Source organism: Melanotaenia boesemani, chromosome 14, assembly GCF_017639745.1.
Source record: "Melanotaenia boesemani isolate fMelBoe1 chromosome 14, fMelBoe1.pri, whole genome shotgun sequence".
Taxonomy (NCBI): Eukaryota; Metazoa; Chordata; class Actinopteri; order Atheriniformes; family Melanotaeniidae; genus Melanotaenia; species Melanotaenia boesemani.
This window is the reverse complement of record NC_055695.1, coordinates 21,091,188-21,115,026: the sequence shown is the minus strand read 5'-3', so window position 1 is coordinate 21,115,026 and position 23,839 is coordinate 21,091,188. Positions and strand designations below refer to the sequence as shown.

Here is a 23,839-nt window from a genome sequence, read left to right as displayed (position 1 = left end):
GCATTAAACAAAGGAGGTGGCTACAGTTGTCATCTGTCCAACACCTACAGTGCAGCATTGACTCTCCTTCCTCCCAGTTTAGAAACCATTCACACCTAGTCTTGTCCATAACACGTCACCTGTTGGTCAAGCAGGTGAGCAACAATCTTACTGACCAAAAGGATGGTTGGAAGGGTCAGCGACATTTATGTGACTTTAACAACCCTCAAGTGTGAATGGCCAAACTACAGTTTATAAACCTGGAACTAGTCAGTTTGGAACTGAAAAGGCCTTTTAGACGATCCAGCTGCCTTCGATTCAAACTGTTTACATTATTAATCAGAATACTTGTGTCCATGTAAACATGGCTAGTGTTGAGCATATCGTGGGGAAATTTTTAGATGCAGTTTCACTCCACCTGAAAGAATCCGCATATGAGTGATAACCCACAACTTGTTGCTTGTCTACACTGACAGTGATGATAGTTACAAACATGTTCTGTTCTGAAAACGTTTGGAGGGAAAAAACAACAGGAGCCGGTTGTTCAAACGTAATCTGATCGGATTTTGGTGATCAGATTGGATCAAATCTTGAAAATGGGTTGTTCAAAAGGGAAAGAAGGATTCTGAAATCGGATTGGATCACGTAATCCAATCCTGGTTGTTATCCGGATAAAACCTTCAGTTTGTGTTGTTTAAAACTTTTGAGTAGGATCTGGATAACTTTGATCCCAACAGAGGGTGGGATCACAAGGATTTCAGGAGAAAACTGCAGTAAAACATCTGATTTGTACAAATAATAGTATCTTTTTAGTCAGTGCATATGCTCATATATATATGTTGCACCCAATTTGTTTAACCGTTATAGGGATAAAGTAGATGAAGTAGCACAGGCTACCTATTAGTCCTGTCAGCATAGCACAGCAACAATAAAACATAACATTAACTCATCCCTATGAAATAAACCCAGAAGCAACAACAAAAACAACTATAATAATCCATGTTCCTGTCATTCATCGCTGCATATTCAGAGAAGAACCTGTCCCGAATAATGTCTATCTGTTGCATCCCTCACTACACCTCCAGTCAGTCCCTCATTCTGACAGAAGACCAAAGGTTGGTCCGGTTCCTCACCCTGGGGCTCCGGTGTTTAATTAACATTGTCACGGAGAGGGACATTGAACATTAATGAAGACTTTTCCAGAATATCCACAATGTAGTTGTTAACGGATTAGTTTTATTTTTGTTGTGGCTCTGATGTTAAGTCATACATAGGAGTGGATGTTCAGGATTGCTGTGTGTTGTCACTAAGTGAAACTTACGTCAAGGAACCCCGTACTGGCTCTTCTACCTGTTGTTCTTCACATAGCTGGAAAACCACATCGTTTTAAATGCTGGTTATCGGGATTTGGTAATCCTGAAAAACGGGATGCTGGATCAGAGTGATCCAATCCAATGTTGCTTTGAATAACCGGGATAAAAGTAAGATGGATTACGTGATTCTCCATCCTGAAAAGTAGGATTCCCAAATCCGGATAGCTTTTATCTGGATTCAGTTTTTTGAACAAACAGCCCCAGAAGATATCTTTAATGTTGTTTACCTATTTTCCCCATTAAAACAGTCTGAGCTTGTAGCTTTGCCTTGATTTTAGTCATGGATTGTTCACCTTTGACATGTTTAAAATATGTCCTTTTAAAATGTTTGAAATTTTAAAGCATTTCTTTAGTTACACATTTTAATGAATCAGGCACTCATGGCACAGAGTTGATGGCCTCTTTCAACCTAAATGCTTTGTCTGTGTTAGGGGGTTCTTGGTTGAAAAAATATTCTACAGGGAGTACAATGCTGAAAAAGGTGTGAGGACCCCTGTTTTACAACACAACTTTCTGATCTTAAAACTGTGCTACTGTCTGGTTTTGATGGTACACTGGCATTCATTATGCACATTCTTGGAGCTTTTGTTGCTCAAGGCTGAGAAACTGTACTTCACATCTTTTTTTTTCTGCTCAGAGCATCACATTAAAGCTGTGTCTCACTGTACGTACAGTAACTGGAGGATCAACAAACTGGCCATTTTGAACATGCACCATGGCTGATGAATCAAAACAACAAGAGGACATTATTGGAGAAAACAGGGAAAAGAGAAAGTGATGTAAGAGGTCAATGTTGGACTGACTTTTAATGACTAGAGGAGGCTCAGAGAAGAGACAGGATGCAAGAAGGATGCTGAGTTAGCCTTCATTAGGGGGCAAAACTGTGAAAATCTGCCAAGGTTCAGTAGCAGGGCTTTGTAAAGATGCTTAGTTTATATTCTCTGCCTCAACATTAACCTACATTAGTTTAGAAAGCGAGACCAGTGGAATGTGATCACCAAATCAACCTTGTAGAGTCAAAGAAGAGCCATGATGTTTTTTCATGATTTGATTGACTTTATTTGTAAGGCACAAGAAGTCCTTCCTTACTGCAGAACATTTCATATCATTTATAGTAAATTTTTCTTTTTTTTTTTTTTTTTTAAATTTTGATAGTTTCTTTTTTTTTTTGTTTGTTTAAATGAAGCTATGATTTCAGACACAAAACATTTTTTGTCAAAGTACACACTTTTAGTTTTACATTATACACAAAATAAGTATTTAAAAAAAGACCTTTACAAAGCTCAAAATGCTTACAATGCTTCACGCTATGATGGCAAGTAGTTGGGGAGGTGGGGTGTGGATGGAAAAGGGGGATGGAGGAGGGAGAGCAGGGATCAGAAAGGAGGATGTGTAAAAAACAAAAAAAAAAAAAGGTCATCATACTGCAGTTTTCCCCCTGGTGTCACATCAGTTTTGTAACAACAGCACAAGAATCATCCAGGACAGACAAGAGAAGATGCAGCCAAATACACGTAAAGCTTTCTATGTATAACTGTATAGAGAGGCGAGCACCGCCAACTACTCGAACAAATACATAAAGTTTAATTTGTATGCTTATAACATCAGCTTTGTAGTTCTCCTACTAGTTTATATCGAGTACTATTCAAACATAAAGGAAAGGGGGAGGAAAAAAAAATCAAGTGCCTTGATCACAAAAACTCTGGATCAAACATTTTAAAAAATCACTTCTAGAAAGAGATCAATTTCTTTTCCTCGCAAACATGCATCAAGGTGTGTTTCATTTCGTCTACACATTCTGCTTATCACTAGGACGAGTGCAGTTTGTAGCTAGATACAGACAGTTTGTGGCTAGATGGAAGGACGACGTGCTGCAAGCTTAATTCACAAGCAGAGTAGAAGTTAGCTTCGGTTGGAAAAAGAGCAACACATTTCATCTGGTTTATCAGCGACCACTGGACCTGTACAGCTGCTTATACACACCTTGTTTGTACACACAAATCTACACAACAATGGGCTTCATCCCTGTCTGATCTCTCAGAATATAGTGTGTACTGAGTTTGCCTTCAACTGGGATAAAATGTGCTTAATCATCGTGCTAGAGACCAAGTTTTAGTTCAGCCACGAGAGCAAAGAGGTGTTGTGTGTTGCTGTAAACACAAGCTGTATTCAAATTAACACACTGCAACTAAACTTAAAACTGATCTGCCCCACACAGAATATGTTTTACAATTTCAGCTCCATAAAATAAAGATAATAATAATAATGAAAAAAGAAATAAAGTCACCTCTCTACTGGTACAGACACTCCATTGTGGGTCAACAGTATATCCGGGTCCAAAAATTAACACCTACCAAAGGCCAAATGTGGGAAACTTTTGAGTTTGGCCTATGAATACATTCAAATTAGTGGCCAAGCTACTGATAGATGAATAAAAATGTTGTTTTAAGTGTACTGGCTGAGAAAAACGTGGTCTGGGATTCAAATCAGAGCAGCTTCTTACGTTTGGCTGCTTTCAACTCAACAATGTCTTTATGTTTTCAGCGTTAAAGCAAAACAATTGAACTCTGGGATGCAATTTTTGTCCAGTGACAATAAGCAAAAATCAGAAAAGAAAAGTTTTATGGGACCCTGAACCCACCACATTAACCTCCCACCAGAATTTGTACAGAGTGGCCGGCAATTATGAACAAATTCTTACACTCAGGTCGTCCCAGCTTCAAATGGACTTCAGGTCTGGCCTGACACCGCTTGTGTGGTGGGTCTTTCAGAAGGAGGGCGACTTGTTTATTTAGGTCCTTATGGCAGCTGTGAAATCCACTTGTGCTTCATCTGAGGGACTTATATGAAAATAACCATGTTCAGTCATGGAGTCCTACTCAGCATTCGCAAGTATGCGTTAAACCTCTGGATATTTTAATCTGACAGCTGACGAACGCACAGTATTCAGCATGGCTGTTTTTTTGTTTTATGCAGGAATATGCTGCTCTATAAAGCAGACTCTTTAGAGACCAACACAAACCAGATTAATGACAGTCCGGTGTTTGTATATTAAATTAGCAAACTGAGTGGATAAATAAGCCATTCCCTATATCACAAAGCATGTGTGTGTGCCATTATCTGGAGGCTGAACCTTCAAAGACACATGCTGCCCTCTGCTGTCAAACACACAACATGCACACTCCCCCCCACCACAGTCTGCTTCAATATTAGTGCACATTAAACATGAAAAAGGTGGTGGAAGGTGGAAGAGTGAGTTTGGTCACCCCTTTCTGTTTACCTAAGCTTTGTTTAATGAGGCCTCTCAGTTTAAGGTGCTGGTTGGATTAATCTAACATACCTCACAGGGTTAAACAAGGATCATTTTATTTTATTCTCAACAGAAATTTAGGATAACAGAAAACATATTAAGTTGACTGCTGAGGTATTTGTGATTGGGACCAGATTTGAATTTAGAAACCTTTTTGTCTTGAGCGAGAGCATTAGGACCGTTTAAATTTCACATAGATTTCCAACAAGCCACCATCTAAACTCTCAGCCCACTTGCAGCTCAGAATGAACGCATGCAATCTGAAATGCCATGAATATCAACACAGCGGATCTCTGTGAAATTGTCCCTAAAGAAGGCTCAAGTTTGAAGAAATCCTTTGTTTCATTTTATACATTTTACTGCTTTTTAAACTGTGTTTTAACACTAAAGCATTGCATTTAGTCTCACAGTTCAGTCCTGCCTCACAGGGACCTGCAGAGAACAGGTGCAGGATGTTGGGGAAGAGTGGGAGGACGAGAGTGAGGAATAACTGAAACTAAACAGGAATAAGTAAAAGTCAGATTAACTGGAAGGAACAGAAAAAGAAAGTGTTGATAAAAATATCAACTGGAAAAATGGAGCTTAAACACAAAAACACAACTGCATTTGTAGGTAAAAACACAACATACATAAGAGGGAGACCATGTCATGGCTATTAAAAGAAAAGCAGATATGGAAACAACCTTATTATTGTAAATATGATGAGATTAGAGTGCCAAAGCTCTCTTAATAATGGGATTAGTTGGGGGGTCAGACGCTGGAGCTGTGATGATGGGATAAAAGCCCATGTTGGGTGGGTCAAAGAGAAGGAGACCAGGAAAGAGGCTATAACGCCAAGGGAGCTGAGATCTGGAGATTCGGGTCTCTGGATAAAAGCAGAGCTGAGGGGGAGGGGCAACATCTAATCAGACTTGTCTCCGTCTTCCTCGCGGTGGCTGTCGACACCGTCACGGGACGCTTTCTCCTCCTTGGCCAGCTGAGCTTGGGAAGCCAGCAGGGAAGAGAGGGAGAAGAGACCGGAGGAAGTGGTGACGGCGGGGAGGGTTGGCTGGCTCAGGCCCAGAGGCAGGGGGGTCATGGGCAAAGCCAGGCCCTGGAGCTGAGACAGCTGGTGAGCCTGGAGCTGCTGCTGCAAGGAAGACAACCAGACACAACTTAGACACAGCAGACAGGTCTAGCACAGAAATCCCTGCAGGATATGCAAAACATGCAATACACAGACCTGTTGTAAATCACAAGCAATCAACCCTGGGGGCATAATGCTAATAGTTTAGGTTTGATGGGATGTCATGACTAAAATACACACTCATCTGCAACAAATATAGCCTATTTATAATAAATCCAATTTTCAATATATGTATTTAGTGAAGAGGAGAGAACAGAGCACTTAACTAAATAAAATAAACTGATCGCCTGTCATATACAGACATTTAGTTACAAATGGAAAAGCACTGGGCCTGTATATTTTCATCCCTCCATTTAAACACTCAACAAATCAAGTGTTTTAACTTTTGCCTGACTTTTCTGTACACGGATAATTATCATCAGCTTCCTTTACTGACAACCCTACTTTAAGCACTGGATGGCTCTGCATTTTCAAACTATCTGTTGGACAAAAGGACAAAAGGGACACTTCCAGCCACAAACACAGATCCCTGCAGACCTGTATCCTCTGCATCCCCACCGGAAGACACAAAAGACACAAGCAAGGCACCTCTGTGATTCATTCATCAGAGTGATGGAGTGGCTGAGCTTCCAAACACTAGACCGACAGTAAGATGATGGAGTGGATGGGCTAGCAAACACAGGGCTGATAATGAAGGGGAGTAGCCAGCTAATACTAAAGCCACAGATATAAGGATAGCAGCTGATTGGTCATAATACCCAATTTGTATTGATTTAGCAATTGAGGAGGAAGCTACAGATAATCTATAGTTGTTCCAATAAATGTCCAGATTCATCCTGCAGATAGAATATAAACTAAATAAAAAGTAACTAGAAGCTCAAACAACCACAACATCTAAAGTGGTAGTAAGTTCATTTTAAAAAATCATCATGAGGAAAAGACCTCCAAAAAAATCTAAGAAAACTGAGTTAAAAAAAATCTGATATACACTTGGAAAGGAAAGTGTAATGGAAGGTGCTCCTTTTTAATGGAGATTGAATGTTTAGTATGTTTGTTGGAGCTGTAATATTAGAAACAAAAAGTTTTGACTATTTACATTATTTCCACCTAACTGAAGTGAAATAATATATTTATCTCCACTAAAGCTTCTTTAAAGTCCCTTTTAATTTATTTTATTTCATAGAAAATCACTGGCAACAATCCCAAACGTTAGTTTTGTAGTGCTAACCTTTATGATCACACTCTTCTAAACATCTAAAGATCCTAAATATGTGTATACTATGACTTAGGAGCCCCCACATTCTGCATTCATGCATTTTTTTTTTTTTTTTTTTGCGAGACCAATAAGCCAATAAATAAGGTTATTAAAGTGAACAATAGAATTAATCATTTGGATCAATATTTTCTATCCATCAGAAAACCCTCGGGCGGGGCCCGGGACTGGAACATCGTACCCTTATGATGGAGTTCATCTCTGGAGGAGTGACCTGCTTGGCCCTCTCTATAGCTGCCAGGACCTGCTGTTGGTGCTGCAGACAGAGAGTGTGTATGTGTGTGTGTGTTGGGGGGAGGGGGGCAGTAAGTGGAGGATAGTGAGACAAACAAGCAAGACAGAAACAAGGGAAGGCAAGTTTGGGGGGAGAGAGAGGTGGAGAGGTTAGATCAATATCAATAGTCCCAACAGACTCCCCGACAACCCTCGCTGGTGATGCACCTCCCCCTCTGGCAATCTAGCTATTCATCCAGTCATACATACGTACACGCACACACACACACACATACATACACAATAGGCTTGTGTGACAGCGATGAATGGATGGTCTACTGGTGTGCTGTAATGGGTGGAGGTCAACCCCCTGGTGGGCAGATAAGAGCATGGCTTATCTGAATCACACAGCCATTTATTACACTGACACACACACAGACACACACACACACAAAAGAAAGGACGCATGGGATGGAGGAGGCAGATGAAGGAGGGATACAAGGAAACCAGGGAACGGGAGAGGAGGTCAAGAATGAAGGGGGGAAGGGATGGACTGAGTAAGGAAGGAGGTGGGGGCAGGTGGAAAGTGAAAGTGAGGTAGAAGGAAACAAGTGATGATGAATGATGGGAGGAGAGAAGTGGGATGCTGAGTGAGGAGTCAGAGGTGGAGAGGTAATGAGGCGGGAATGAGGGTGATCTCATTCCAGGATGTGAGGAATAGCGTTGAGGGTCAGAGGGTCAGCGGCGACTTTTTGTCAGCCTGCGTCTGTGCTTACCTCCTGAGACAGGTAGGGGAGGACTTGTGCGCAGATCCCGTTCAATCTCTTCACTATTTCAGCCTGTGGAAGAAGAATGATTCAGTTAAAGAACAAAACTGGAATTACTCTCTTTTTTCACCTCTACTTGATTATGATCATACATTTGTTGGTCTTTTTTGTATTTACAGCAGCAGGATGGCTCATGTAGTAATACTTTAAAATAAAATACAGCATTTATTCATCCTAGTGATATAACATGTCATCTAGTGCAACAGTGTTGCTGACCGTGGTGTTTTTAATGCCTCTGCACACCCTTATAGAGCAGCCAGCCTGAAATCTGCTCAGCCAAGATTACTTGCACTGCGCAGCTAGAAGCAAGGGGGAGGATACTGTAAAATGTGGGGGCAAGCATGGTGAGTAATGCTGAAGGAAAGTGGAAAAATTTGCTTTAAACAATGTTTCATCAACTGTTTTACTCTTGTCATTTTCTCACATCTGCATCTTATCATCTCCACTCATCATACAGATTCAAAATGTGAGTGCATTTAAAACTACAGCCTGAATATCAGGAGGCTCAAACTGGACTCTTGAGAGTTCTCCGCCTACTCTGAGCTAAGATTATGGGAATCCAACACCAGTGCAGAGGAGACACGATGTTTTGCAGTTTGCCAACAAGCCATCAGCAGTTTGCAGATGATACTAAGTGTGGGTTGAATGCTGATAGGTTGAAAAGCTGACTGACAACAGAAAAATAAAAAACCACAATGTTGTTCATCACGAGGAGAAAGCTCAGATCAAATGATTATAGAAAATTATTTCCACCCCTGAGGCAACGTTCCTGCCAGTAACAATGCTCTCACACACAGATATATTATTTATAAGATACTGAGATCTTACCAAGGGAACAGGTGTAGCCAATATGCTGCAAAAGATCTCAATGGGTTAAGTCTGTTTCAACCACAAATAAGCTCTTTGTTTACAATGACCTCTGTCTACAGAGACTCCTTAACTAAAGCATGAAGACTAAACAAACATCTGCCTTCCTTTCATCTGATGATGACGGCATCTATTACATACTTTGATAATATGCAGTTCCCAGAAAACCTTCAACTTGTTTTAGGTCTGTTAGGACCTATAAAAACAACAGTGGGGGTATTCAGAATGAATGACAACAAAACCTTGGTGTACAAAGTATACTGTATCAGGCTTAGGCTACCTACAGTCAGGTTAATGGATATTTAGCCGAACTCAGTCTCACAGTTCCATATTTTAAACCACAAAAACATATCTGAAATAAAGAAAATGAAGGTGTAACTAAGGGTTGTCTCTCAGCATTAATTTAAAAGCTTTAAAAAATAAAGAATGCCAATAATTAATTAAGAATTAGTCCTTTATTTGATGTATTCTCTACATGTTCACATAAGCAGTTACATGGCTGGGTTTGACCTGTTTCTTCATTTCACGACAGAAAAACTCAAGTTTATCCTAAATAGCTGAATTGATATTAGACTGTTGGCCACAGGAACTGTTAATAATATATACTGATTAAAGTGAATGAGGGCATCATTTGGCTGGACAAAAAAAGGATTTATTAGATGCATAGCAGAAATTTTAGGCTCAGACACAGATATACGTACGTCCTGTGGATATGTGGCTTTGCGATCTACCACATTTTTTGTTGTTTTCCTGTTAAGGATTTTGTCATGACATGGGAGTGAAGTCATTGTTAGCTATTTACCATACTGTTAAACCTAGTGATTAAAAGTTTGGATCCCAGGAGTATTGGTATGTACAAGTTGGGGTACAACTGAACTTCTTAGAAAAGGTGCTCCTTGAAACGGTTCTGTACTGATTTTCTACTTGTCTTCTACGTTTACTTCTTACTTTTACTGGATGACTTTTGACAAGACTGCCTGTTTTCCCAGTTCATGCAAATGTTTAGCCAATCAGCATCAAGTTACAACAAATAACTTCTCTGCATAGTTACGTCCTTGAGAGCATACACGTCTGTCCATCTGCGTTTTTAAATAACACAGAATCCTTCTGTCTGTAGACAGGTGGTTATGTAAAAGTAAAAGTGGGTATAAGACAACTCAATGAATACAACAATAAAAGGTTTGTATTGCCAATGGAAGTTAACTGAGGTGGTTGATTCTGCAACATCTAGCCAAGCCAGAACACTCTTGTGGAAGCGGGTGTCTCATTATAAAAATCTATAAACAATATTGCTTAATTAATAAGTACAGGAGTTTCAATTCAAGCTAATAAGGACTGGTTCCACTCCAGAACAGAAAAGCTAGAAGAGACTTTGATTGAAACCATCTGGAAAAAGCCTGTCCTGATGTGGAACAACATTTTCTTCAAAGATGAAACCAAGAGTAACGTACCAAAATGTTAGTAAGAGAAAGCAAGAGATAGAGAATGGAAGGGCTAAAACGAGGGTGTGGTAGTGTGGTGGCTGACCGTGTTTGGCTACCAATGGAACAGGGTTACTGGTGTTTATTCATGACTGCCGGTACAAAAACTTTTCATTTTCTAAGATTCTGGAAAAAACGTTATTGAATGCAGTTCAGACAGATTCTGACCTTAAAGTCGAGCAAAATATCAAGTTTCAAATCAAGGAAGAAGAATGTTCCTCAATGGACGAGTTAATTATATGATAACAATGAACAAGTTTTACCCCTAAAGACAAAAATGAAGGCTTAAATATTTACAATAACCTGTCCCGTGAACAGATGGATATTTCAGCTACGAGTCTTGAATTAAAGCTGTAAGTCAACACTTCAGTTACATCATAGTTGATCCGGTAAAATCCATCATGGGGTACATTCATTATAATAATAATAATAATAATAACACAAAAAATGTTAATAGGTTCAATCTCTTCCTGGTTTTAATGTTTTTGATGGGTTTAGTACAAAAAAAAAAAACAAAAAAAAAAAACTGACCAGACCTGGCCTTTTAAATCTTGACTGAATGTAAATCATCTTTTGGAGATTCATATCACACTCTCATTAGTATGGGAAACATCTGCTATGACCTTCCTAAACTGGGACAAATATATCTGGCTTCACACTCACACACATACATACATCAGACCCATCAAAATCCCTTTATTCACCTCATTAATTAAGTTGCTTGTACTTAATACTCCTTTCAAAACTATCAGATACACAGCCAATTACACACACATGCACACAAAATAACAATAACTGATGCAAACACACACCGCGTCTTTTCTTTCACCTCATTCACATCTTTCTTACATGCAGGTCTTTTATCACATTTGGCTGGTAATCATCCAATCCGTCTGAGATATGCAAAGCAGCAGTAATTGTGTTAGAGCCTAATTCATGGCGTGATGAGAGAGGGGCCCTCCTAAAAGTCATTAGGCATGCAGAGCACAGCTCCCCATCAAGCGCTTCACTCCTAACTGCTCATCATTACACATACAATCTCTGACATCTCTAAAATGTCTCTTTCAAACGTCTCTGCGGGACTCGCTCCAAGCCATCTATGGATTTTCCTCTCTTTCACTACCCTTTAGTCCATCTATCTCTTTTTCTCGTCTAACCCAGTTTCTCTCCTTTGTTTTATTTCAGTTTATTCTGTGATTCTCGCAGATTTTTCATCTGAATGTTTTCTTTCGAGTCCTCTCTGTAGCTTTCTTAAAACTCTGACAAAAGCTTTCAATGTGCACAGACCAGAGCACGTATAACATAAAACTCTGCTTCATAAAATCGAAACATTAAGGATCAATGTCTCTGAATGTATTGTTACTGGATCTGTTTTACTTGTCTTTGCTCTTTTAAATAAGCTTTATCGTCTCTCATTTTAAAATGTAAATTTAAAGGAGAAAGCAAGTAGAGGCAAAAGCAGTATATTGAAGCTGATGTAAAATATGTTTAAAGGAAGCATAAAAGACAGCCTCAACAAACCTAACACTACACAGACTTCCTCAGAGTGTCCTGGTTTTGTCTCTGGATGGCCTTGTGGAAGTGCTTCCTGCCAGGTGTATTTAATGTGTGTGATACTTTTTAGCCATTGGAGGAAAAAAAAAAATCTTCCCTGCACTTTGGAGGGTTTGAGCATGCCTCCTGTTTTATCACCTCTCCACTTAATGCCACTTTGTTTAAAGAATTTATTCTAAAGTCTTGTTATGGTCAAGCTCTTCAGTACATTTCAGATTTGTTAAGCTCTGTTTCCCCCAAAGGACAAAGGCACAGGTACCATAATATCCGACCAGTCCTACTTTTTTGGGACCCTTCTGCTGGGGTCACAATCTTACCAATCCAAACCAAAAGACTGGAGCTTGACATGCTGCGATCCATTTGTTGGTTGAATAAATTGTCACCTACTGTACGAGTCTACACTGAAAACAAAGCAGCAACAGAGCCACGTATAAACATACAGTAACAATAAGAAAGAACACAAACTGCGGGATGTCCGCCGTTCTCATCCTTTGTTTCTGTGTCACATTCTTCTTTGTTATAATTAAAAGAAGGGGCTTTAGAGTCATCCATTTGAACTCAGACCTTCAGGCCATTTAACCAACAAAGACTAAATATGCATAGTTTGCCTTTACTGTTCAGTAGGTGTAATGATAACTGCATGTCAAGAGAATTCACATGATTTTATTCATGAGTAGCTATGCAGAACAACAGATAAACTATAATAGTGAAACAAAAGGGACTTGAAAACAATAGTTTCCCAGAATATTTTCCCTGATCAGTCTGTTGGTTGACCTTGGTTCTTCTCTCCGAGACAAAACATGGAGACACAGAGAAAAGAGAGGAAAGAAAGAGAGTGAACAGACAAGAGTGGTGAGGCATTTTTCAAATCGAGTAGGACAGAGCGATCAAGAGGGAGCTACTGAATGTGTGAGGGTTAAGAAAAAGATGGAAATAGAGATGGAGGTGGAAACAGGAGAAAGAGGAGGAAAGAGGGGGAGACTGTGTCTGCACAATAGGCTGAGACATGAATGCTCCTCGACACTCATTTCCACACATCCCATTCAATTTCAACTCTCTAATGGAAGTGGCCATTCGCCGCACCCACACACGCTGTGCACAAAGGGAGCATGCTCACAGGAAAACAAGAGCACACATGCAGAAAAGCACGCAGCCGAGTGTGAACGTGTGTGTAATACACACAAAAAAATCTGTGCATATTTATTGTAGAAGGGTGCACACACACATACACCAAAACTCATGTTGGCAGGCTCAACCCACATACAGACTCTTTCTTTTTTTTTGTTAAAATGAAGACAGTCAGTGCAAAATTACACAAGCAAATGCACAATATCGCTTGTACACAAAGACAAAAATACACAAATATGAAACACACAACCTGACTTGTGCCTGCAAATTTCCTCTCAGTGACAAAAAGGAAAAAAAGTGTGATGAAGTACACACACAGAGCTCCGTGTGTGTGTGTATGTGTGTGTATGTGCTCAGCATGCATCACAGTGCCTGTCTTGGGCTTCCAACCTCACAGTTTGTGTGGGTGCATAAATGTGAAGGTCTTTAAATCATGGAAGCTGCTACTTGCGTGTGTGTATGCGTGTCCATTTGTCAAGGCATACTCGCTTCTTCCAATATGGCTGTCAGTGTGCGCAGTCAATCATAAGGATTGTGTGTGTATGTATGTGCGTGGACGTGCAAATCCAGACGAGGTCACCGATAAGGGCTGGCCCTTTGGAGGCCCATTGCTCTCTCCCACCTACAGGCTGAGCATAAATTACTCCACCAGCTTCAGCCACACAAACTGATGTATGGACATCGGCTCCCCTCCCCAGGCTGAATCAAGGCTTCTCTGTATTGTCTTCAACTGCAAAACACCCTATGGGCTGTAAATGCAGGATCCTGACTCGATTTTTGCAGATAGATAAATATGCAGGTGCAAAAATGACAAACACAGAAAACATTTTTTAAAGTATAAAAGCCTTGTATAGAATCAAATAAAACTAATTTGAAGCCCACATACACATGCACATACACTTCTCACATAAAGTTAGGGATATTCAAATTTGGGGTGAAATTTACAGAAATAACTTCATGTTAAACAGATATAATATCATGAATGTAGGGTATTTCAGTATAATTATGCAATGATAATTCATTAATCTCAAACTATTTTAGGACAAAAAAGCTAACAGCAATGGTGGGCATACCACGACATAAAAATGTCAATGTCAATAACTTGTAATATTTTAGGTGTTGACTTAGGCTGTGTCCGAATGTCCACCCTACTCCCTAACCCCTCCTTCACTACATAGGGCTGCACTACATAGCACACTACATAGTGACTCATTCTCTTGGTGATTCGGACACGAAGCTGCCTATTTTTTCCTCGCCGCAAACCACGTGAGTACCGCCGTCACCACGGCAACTACAACCCGCGTCAAGATGTCATTCCAAATCCAATCCAAAGTTGTGTATAAATATTTTTATTTTTATTCCTTATGCTGTATTTTATTCCTTCTTTGTTGGCTTATAGGTAATTTCGCGCAGCTCAATTTTTTCGCCTCCTTGCTCCATGTTGAGCTTCTGCCCGCAATGCATTGTGGTCAATATTGACCCGTCTAGTGACCATTGATGCTCACTACTTTTCAAGATGCTCTGTGGGTAATTTTGAGTGCCCTAATTTTTTTCTCTCTGGACATTTGGACATTCTGAAAAAATGGCGTGACCCCTATATAGGGCACTATGTAAGGAGTAGGGTGCACATTCGGACACAGCGTTAGTCTTGTGTAAAAATAAACACGATGATAGAGACAACTGCTTAGATACAAGTTGTCTTTGAAGCAGAACATTTAATGCTTGATTCATTGTTCAGATACTCATTAATTAACTGTTAATTACCTTGTTAGAGAAGAGTATGTTGTGCAATAATCACTCAAACACTGAACAGGTTAACATGTGCATTCAGAAATTTATAGCTAGTCCAATTAAGTTCACCTGTAAAGGTTATAGTGCACTTTATTAAATGGTCTGTAGAAGAAACTAAATTTAATCCCAGATACATGGTCTTGTTTATTTATTTCCACTCACACCTACACCATCACATAAGGACAAGGAAAATGGAAACAAGCCTCTACAGATCACTGCAACATCAGCACTTGCAAAAATCAGGCATTATAAGATTTAGTAATGTAAGACTTACCTGTTTGTGCATCTCAATATTGAGCCCATAGGACATCTCATAGTACTAGAAAAAGAAAGAATAAAGTTTAAACAACACAGGCATCAGTTTTAAGAGAATTAATAAAAAGATCTTATTGCAAACGACTGTAACAAATCAACTGGAAGTTAAATGTGCATTTAGGTTACACTGTAAACTTCTTAGCTAACATGTCAAGATCTAAAGTTCAGTTTCTCAAAAGCATCAAGCAATTCAAATCAGCGCACAAGCCTTCTTTAGTCCAAGAGGTGTTACTAAAAGCACTATAACTGAAGAAACTCTTCATAGATTAATTTTCAGAGAACAGCAAACCTTATCTCTTGTAGGCAGCTAAGACAAGCAGTTCTTTGTTCAGTAATATTTACTTATACATTATATATTATAAAGTGTCATTAAAACTCAAATACACCTCTCAGCAGTAGGTATGTGCTTGCTTTTAAGTCCTGCCTGGTAACTGCTTGCAGAACACCTTCATAATTATTAAGAGAAAGCACAAAAGCATAGTCTTCAAATAGCAACCATCCCAGTGCTGTTAATTAAGACAAACTTTTAATATAGTTAGCAAAGTTGAATAAATGTGCGTGTGGATCAGTGCATTATAAAATAAAAAGGAGGAAGGAACAATGTTTTCAAGGACCTTGGAAAATGGAAAGCAGTGCTCGCTGTAAAAACAAAATGAAGTCAATTAAAATATATGCAGTTATGCTTCAAAATGAAACTTCAGCTCATTATGGCACATTTACATCATAATAGGTTGCATTTCTTTGACTCTGATTCTACACATGTACTCCCACAGAAACACACCTACATGCACACACACAAAGAGAAAAAGCAACGAGGAAAGAAAAGGAGAGATGGTAGAAAAAGAGCTGCTGTTCTATGTGAATGCATTTGTGTGTGTATGTATGTGTGTGTGTTCATTGTTAATAAGAGGGCCACCTTCTAGGCGTCAACCCTGTTAATCACCCACTCTGTCTGCAGGGGTCTGGCTCTGTCACTGGAAAACAAACAACACACTGATCTCTCTCTCACACACACACACACACAGCGTTGTTGTTTTCTGTTCAATCTCACGCTGACAGTATCTTGTGTGTGAATGGGTGTGCATGCACATTAATCACACACACACGCACGCTGTACTCTTCTCCGTAGCTGCCCACGCGGAAGCTCCCTAAAGTAATTACAGCACTGGGGAAATGGAGGTGCTGCTGCTGGCCGGGGGAGAGGGGCAACCTGATATGCTATTAGAGGAGGAGTGGGGAGGTCGCTATGGGGATACAAGACTGGGCCTGCTACTGATGGAGTGGAAGTGTGTGCGTGTGTTTGTGTGTTCATGATGTGTCTGTGCATTGGTGTGTTAATGCATGAGCATTGTTGAATGTATGTGTGTGTGTGTGTTTAAAGCAGACTGAGAGAAAGGCTCAGCAATATTGCATTTGTAGTTCAATTTTATAGTAATATTTGGAGCTAAATCTAAAGATGGCTACAACCAAAGATCCATCTGTGTCCATGAACAATTGGATTATAACCCAAGCAAAGCCCTGTGTATATTCATACATCAAAGAATTATGGACCTAATTAGGACTGTAGCATGTTGGAAAGAAAGGGAAAAAAAGTGAATATACGGGGATCAAGGGGGCTTTTGTCTTGAGTGTACACAAAGCACAATGTCAGGCAAACATGATCCATGTTTTGTTATCAGCAAATCGAAAAATGGAAGATGAGACTCCTTGAAACTTTATATATGCTCTGTGTTGATTTCCACAAATCAACACAGAATTTTCTAGAAAGCTGGACTTTTTCTGCTGTTACTATTCACACACATTGCAGGGCAGGCTTTGTGCTGGAGATGGACTTTTAGCTGGAAATCAAAGGTAAGAGGTCCAGAGGAAATGCCTTTTAGAGCATACAGGAGGCAGCATGGGATGCAGAAATTGTGCTGTGGAAATTGCAGTTTTCTTTACGACACATTGAGGGTAGCAGATGAGGCTCATTAATGTATTGATATGAATGTTTATCATATCTCCATTAGTCCACAATAACAAGGAGTGAGCAGATAGCAGCATACAGATCAGCAGAAAGAGCAAAGCTCACATTCACAGCTGCAGCAAATGCCCCGTAATATGTGCAGACACGCTTGCATACTGGCTCGTTCGCTGGTTATTACCGAGCTGGCTCAAAAAATCTCTGCACAATGACCAGAGCAGATGTTTTGGACATTTTCATTGTACGTGTCAAAGCAGCTATACTGGAAACCTATAAGTTGTAAGCAAATAATGTGGACATTTGCATTCTTAAATGCCAAATGCCTGAAGATAAGTAAAGATTTATATCACAATGGATTTGTGACAAGGTGGTCAGAGAGCGACCCACCGTTTCCATGACACTTTAAATTTTTTTTTTTCCTGTTTGCTGTCAGAAAATCGTACAAAAGAGCAAACAGCTTTCAGAGAAAACAAGTTCTATCATAAAGCTGAGGGTTAAGGAGACTAAGCAGCTCTCCTAGGGACAACAACAGGATTTCATTTAGCTTTGTTTTTTCTTTTCTTTGGATTGCATTCACACAACCTATGGGAACACCTGGACTCAGGGCTGCAGAAAGAAAGTGGCGCAAATCAAAAGAGCATGCTAACTTGTCTGAGTACTGGCAAAAACTTATCAGAACAAGATCCGCAATGCTCGAAACACACGACAACTGTTCATGGCATTTAACTCTTCTATCTCCACCACCTGCTCAGCCTCCCACTGTGCTGACTGCAGAAATGTTTGCTTCCTACTTCACTGAAAAGGTCGCTACCATCAGTAACCAATTCCCTGAGCCTGACCAACTCAGCCTTACCAAACCAGCTACTGGTGCCTCACTTTGCTCTTTCCCCTCGTTAAATGAGGACGAAGTCTCTAAACTTCTAGTCAACTCAAAACCCAAGACCTGTCCACTTGATCCTGTTCCCTCTGACATCCTGCAGAGCATTTTACCTACAATCAAAACTGCAGTAACCCATATTATCAACCCCTCTCTTAAATCTGGTGTCTTTCCCTCTGCCTTCAAGCAAGCTTGGGTTACCCAGCTGCTGAAGAAACCCATACCCAACCCAGCCCAGGTTGAAAACTACCGGCCGGTCTCACTGCTTCCATTCATGTCTAAACTACTAGAGTGTGCCGTCTTCAGTCAGGTCTCACAGTTCCTTCAAGACAACAACCTGTTTGATTCATATAAATCTGGCTATAGGCAAGGCCACTCTACTGAAACTGCTCACCTGTCAGTTACTGATTCCTTACAGCCTGCCAGATCCGCTGGTCAACCCTCAGTCCTTATACTGCTGGACCTGTCTGCTGCCTTTGACACGGTCAACCATCATATACTGTTCTCCACACTCTAGGAGCTTGGCATCTCAGGATCTGTCCTCTCGTGGTTTATGTCCTACCTCACAAAGTATCTTGGCAAAGGGGAAGGTCCAGATCACATGGGCTGACAACAACGGTACCTCAGGGCTCTGTGCTTGGCCCTCTTCTCTTTTCACTATACACCTCCTCACTTGATGCAGTCATTAACTCTCATGGTTTCTCCTACCACTGCTATGCAGATGACACTCAGCTTTTACTTTCTTTCCCACCTGATGACTCAACCGTCTCAATGCGAATATCAGCATGCCTTGCTGATATCTCCGCATGGATAAAGGATCGCCACCTTCAGCTAAATCTGTCCAAGACCAAGCTTATTGTCTTTCCAGCCAATCCTTCCTTACCGCCACAGATAAGCGTGCAGCTTGACTCTATCACGCTTGTGCCTACGTCTCTTGGTGTCATGGTAGACAACCAGCTGACCTTTAAGGACCATGTTACCTTGGTTGCTCGATCTTGCCGATTTGATCTCTAGAAGATCAGGAAGATCAAACTCTACTTGACTGAACCCATGGCCCAGCTCCTGGTTCAGGTCTCTGGTCATTTTGCGCATTGACTACTGCAACTACTTACTGGCTGGCCTGCATGCATGCTCAGTTAAACCTCTGCAGATGATCCAGAACGCAGCAGCACGTCTGGTCTTCAACCAGCCCAAAAGAGCTCATGTCCCTCCGCTGCTAATCGCTCTTAACTGGTTTCCAGTTGCAGCACGCATCAAATTCAAAGCTCTGCTTCTGGCCTAGTGCTCCCACCAAAACGTGGCGCAATATCAGGAGCTAGACTCTTCTCCTCTGTTGTCCGTCGGTTGTGGAACAATCTACCAAACTCCGTCCGATCCGCAGAGTCCTTATCTACTTTTAAAAGCAAGCTAAATACTCAGTTGTTTAAGGAGCATTTCAGCACTTAGCTTAACTCTTCTACTCAACAGAATGAGTTAGAAAGATTAGTCCAGCTCTTTGGCTCAACCAAGTACTGAATAAGCTGTGTGCACTTATGCCCAAGTTGATATTGTTGATGAAATCGTGATCTTGTATTTAAACAAAATGACTTACAAAAAAAAAACAAACAAAACAAGCAAACAAAAAATATATGATTTATATGCACTGCCTCTAGCACTACATGACCACACCTGGGTCCAACTGGACTCACAGCAGTCTGACTACAACTTAATTATGATGTCCCATCTTGTTCGAATTCTTGCTTGTGTTGTTCTTACTCTCAAATGTAAGTCATTTTGGATAAAAAGCATCTGCTAATTGACTGTAGAATAGAATAGAATAGAATAGAATAGAATAGAATAGAATAGAATAGAATAGAAGAACACCAAAATTATTAACAGGGAACCAGCTGTTAAAGATTAATTATAATTATGTTTTCTAATTCCTCTGTTGCATATCGGCTTAATGAAGGGCATAAGTCACTGTTTCCTGATATTTCTAAATACACCTCATTTGCATACCAAGAAAATTTATGTATACAAAGCAATAAATAATTTAAAAGTCCCTGCCTTTTAAATTATGTCAAGAAAATTGAAGTAATAAAGACCCCAGCAAACATTCTAGTTGTGTATGGACAGATACATATACACAGATTTCTTTTTGTAATCATTTGTAGTAAAAAAAAAATACAAGGATGGATGAAACTAAAGTGTAGAATCCAACATGAATCCTGTTACAAGTAAGCAGAGACACATTATTTACGTCTTTAATACACCTTTTTGGACATTTAACCCTGATTAACCACAAAGGCAAGTGAAGCAAGGAGTGTGATTTAGCTTGATGAATGAAGCAGAACAACTGGCCCTTCTCTTTATTTTTTGTAAATTTGTAAAAAGAAAACTGAGCCTGCTAATCTGTTGGTACAGTGGCTCACACAACACTTCCTCCCCATCTCTAATCTGCTCTCTTTGTTTTTAAATGAGTAAAAGGTGAGGTGTAACCTAGAGTCACATCTAATGACATGACATGAACCTATTCTATAAACTTGTCACTGTTGATACATTCAGCTATGTTATAATAACAGTTGTTCATATAAATGAAATCAACATTTACAAGATTTTTGTCATTTGCTGGTTTCACTGCTGCGCTCATGGGCATCAGTCACCACTGAGTTATGTTATAAGTGGTCTCCCTTGTGTTACAGCTCAGGTACAATCTAAATGTGTCTACATACAGACGTGTAAAAACAACAATTATGACTCCAAATCCCAGCATACTGCTTCCAAAGGAAAAAAATGCAGCCATCTCCTAATTTTACTTGTAAAATTACTGTATTTAATACTGTGGAGTAATGTAGCTTACAAACTAGGTTTGTAACAAGACTAAAATAACATGAAAAGGTACCAAGTTGTACTCTGCATCAAAGAGAAATACAAACAGATGAGTACAGATACCAAACATGGATAAAAACCCTAAGTTTCCCTTCACTACTTTGATAACATCAGCCTGTGGGCTAGGAAACATTCTGCTCAACATTTTCCTGACCATCAAAGAAATCAAACAAACTTGAGTAACAGGGGAAGCTGGGTTTCTTCAAACCATGCAAGTGCTCAAGTCAACAATCACCTATACTTCAGAATATTTTCAATAATTAATTGTGCAAAATGTAAAAGAGCACAAAATGAATAAGACCTTTCTGCATTTGAAAATCTGTGTTACTTTTTCATAAATTCTGCTGGGAATGTCTGAATCCTTGTAGCTGGGAAAGGCAGACAATTTCTGACCATGAGTGCAAAACTGTGTGTGCTGAAAGACACACTGAGGATGTGTGTGTAGAGTTTGTGTATCTCTACTGGCCTGCTGATTGTGAAGAGAGCAGTGCGGCGGCGCAGATTAGATGAGATTAAAGCCAGTCAGAGGATCAATTAGAGGCAAAACATCAGACGGCTACACAGCTTCGGCCAGCAACAATGAGATTATCCCTGAGGTGAAGCAGGGAGCAGGCGAGCACATCTGTGTGTGCGTGTGTGGGAACATTTATGTGTGTAAAGCGATCAGGGAAAAACAATGGAAATAAAGGGGGTTGGGGAGAGAGGTGTAACATACACTGTATTTCCAGAAATAGAGAGAAAGTAAGCTATGTGGGTACATTTACACACACACACACACACATTATATATATATATTATATATATATTATATATATAAATTTTAAATTTACATCAAGAACTGTAAGAAAACAGATATTTGGACAAGAATCAAGTATAATATTTGGTGTAGGTACTGTGACAAATCCTATTTAAGGATATAGATCATTACATCTGATGCACAAAATACACACACAAACACAGGTCAACTTACCATGATATAATGGCGCTGCATTTCTGACTTCTCACTTGCCAACTTGTCACATTCAAGCTTCAAACTGGAGAGAGAGGGAGAGGAGAAGGATGGAGTCAGCCCTTGTTTTTCAGCTTGACAGTCTTTCCTCTAAAGTGCTGACAACAGGTAACTTTACTAACCCCTTCATCATTATTACCTCCCCTTTCACCATTGGCACTGTCATCATTCTCATCACTGCTAAAACCTCCTCCTTCATCTTTATTTCCATCGCCACTAATATCTATATCGTTATCACCTCAAGCATCATCACCACCAACATCCTCACCTTTACAAGTCAGTGGAAGTGTTTTCACTGCATTTAACAGGTGTTGATTGACAGGTGTTGATTGACAGGACAGGGTTGAAATAGTTGGGGTCTGCAGAGATGAACTAGCTTTGAGCTGCAGAACTGAGCTCAGTCAAAATATCTGCTTTCTATTTCAGAGAAGAGGCAGTCATGCAAAACATCTAAACATAGTGTTAAAGGGTTTTCTGTGACCCAGGCCTTGCGACAACCAATTAGTTGTAATCATGTTAGTGCGGATATCATGTTAGGTTACAGGACAAAGAAAATGTCAACAAGTCAGCCTTATTGTCAAGTAAAATTGGTTTAAAAAATAAGAACTCCTTCATGGTTTTGACTGAAGCAACCAGTTAGAACGTGCCAGTCTCAGAAGGCATCATCTACTCTGATGACTCAACAAAATATGCAGAGACACATGGCGTGGGGTTTTAGATTCAGGATAAATCTGTACCCTGTTTGATGGTGTGTGGATATTTATGCTGGGATGTTCTTCTCAGCTGTCTGCAGGAATGACAGCTCGATTATAGTGAGTGCTGGCAGATTCTCCTTGCTTAGTCTAAACTAGCAGACTGAACACAGAGTTACATGCAGCCAATGATGTGAGCTCACTAATTCGAACAGTATTGTGCTTCTTCTATAATTATCACACACAGATGCTGGATTTTCAGGTTTTGTTGCTTTCATTCTTGTTCTGAAGTTTATAAGTACAATCAGTAACACTAAAACACTTTTAATTGTCTTATTTGATATCTAAATAATCCAGATTAAGGTTTAGATTCTACTTCATTCAGATGTTTTCATTTACAATAATAATAATTAAAAAACAAAAATCATCTATTTTTCTGCTCTGTTGGCAACTGGAATGAGATGCAGCATGGGTTGAAAAATGCAGGGAGATGCCCTTCAAGTAACAGTACATCAATGAGCTAAAAACACCCAGACATTCTCACACCAAATCTGGGATTCCTGACAAAAGAAAAACAAACACAATTCATTAAGAAACTAAAAGTATTGTCTTTCAGCTTATCACCAAATTCTCCCAGTCAAGCTGCAGATAAGAAAAATGTTTGTCCCGGCTGAAAATATACATCAATCAGCCACAACATTCAAAACACTGAGAGGTGAAGTGAACGACACAGACTGATGCAATTTTGTCTTAGCTTTTCTATGATTGTTATTGTGACACATACTACATCTACATGATGTCGCAGACTGAATACACCCCTATAACAAAGACAATGGCCGCCTCCTCTACACCACATAACTGCTTAGAACATTTGCATTAAGATGATAAAGAGCCAATAGTGTTAATACAACAGCGTTGTACGGGCAGCTGTAGTTCAAGAGTTGCTTTTCAACTGAAAAGCTGGTGGATCAATTCCTGGCTTCCCGTCACTATATGCTAAAGTGTCTTCGGGCAAGACACTGAGCCTCACTTTGCCTCCTGATGTGTCTATTGGGGTTTGAATGTGTGCGACAGATAAAAAGTGCTTAGTAACAACAGAAGTGCTGTATGAGTGTGTATGAATGGGTGAATGTAGTTGCTTTGAGTGGACAACATATGACTAGAAAAGCGCTATATAAATACAGCCCATTTGT

At 39.9% G+C, this 23,839-nt stretch overlaps 1 protein-coding gene across 2 annotated transcripts in view; it reads right to left on the bottom strand.

Annotated features, from left to right (window-relative positions):
- Positions 1-2,467: 2,467 nt before the first annotated feature.
- tle5 (TLE family member 5, transcriptional modulator) overlaps positions 2,468-23,839 on the bottom strand; it is a 44,442-nt gene continuing 23,070 nt past the window's right edge. Inside the window, exons 3-7 of one of the 2 annotated variants that reach the window (XM_042006017.1) lie at positions 21,916-21,979; positions 15,197-15,241; positions 8,051-8,113; positions 7,243-7,317; positions 2,468-5,791 (exon numbers count right to left, since the gene is read on the bottom strand). In XM_042006017.1, the coding sequence (XP_041861951.1) occupies positions 5,564-5,791; positions 7,243-7,317; positions 8,051-8,113; positions 15,197-15,241; positions 21,916-21,979 (475 nt within the window). In that variant the 3' untranslated portion in view covers positions 2,468-5,563. The remainder of the gene's footprint in view (positions 5,792-7,242; positions 7,318-8,050; positions 8,114-15,196; positions 15,242-21,915; positions 21,980-23,839) is intronic. The other variant, XM_042006018.1, reaches the window with a different exon arrangement.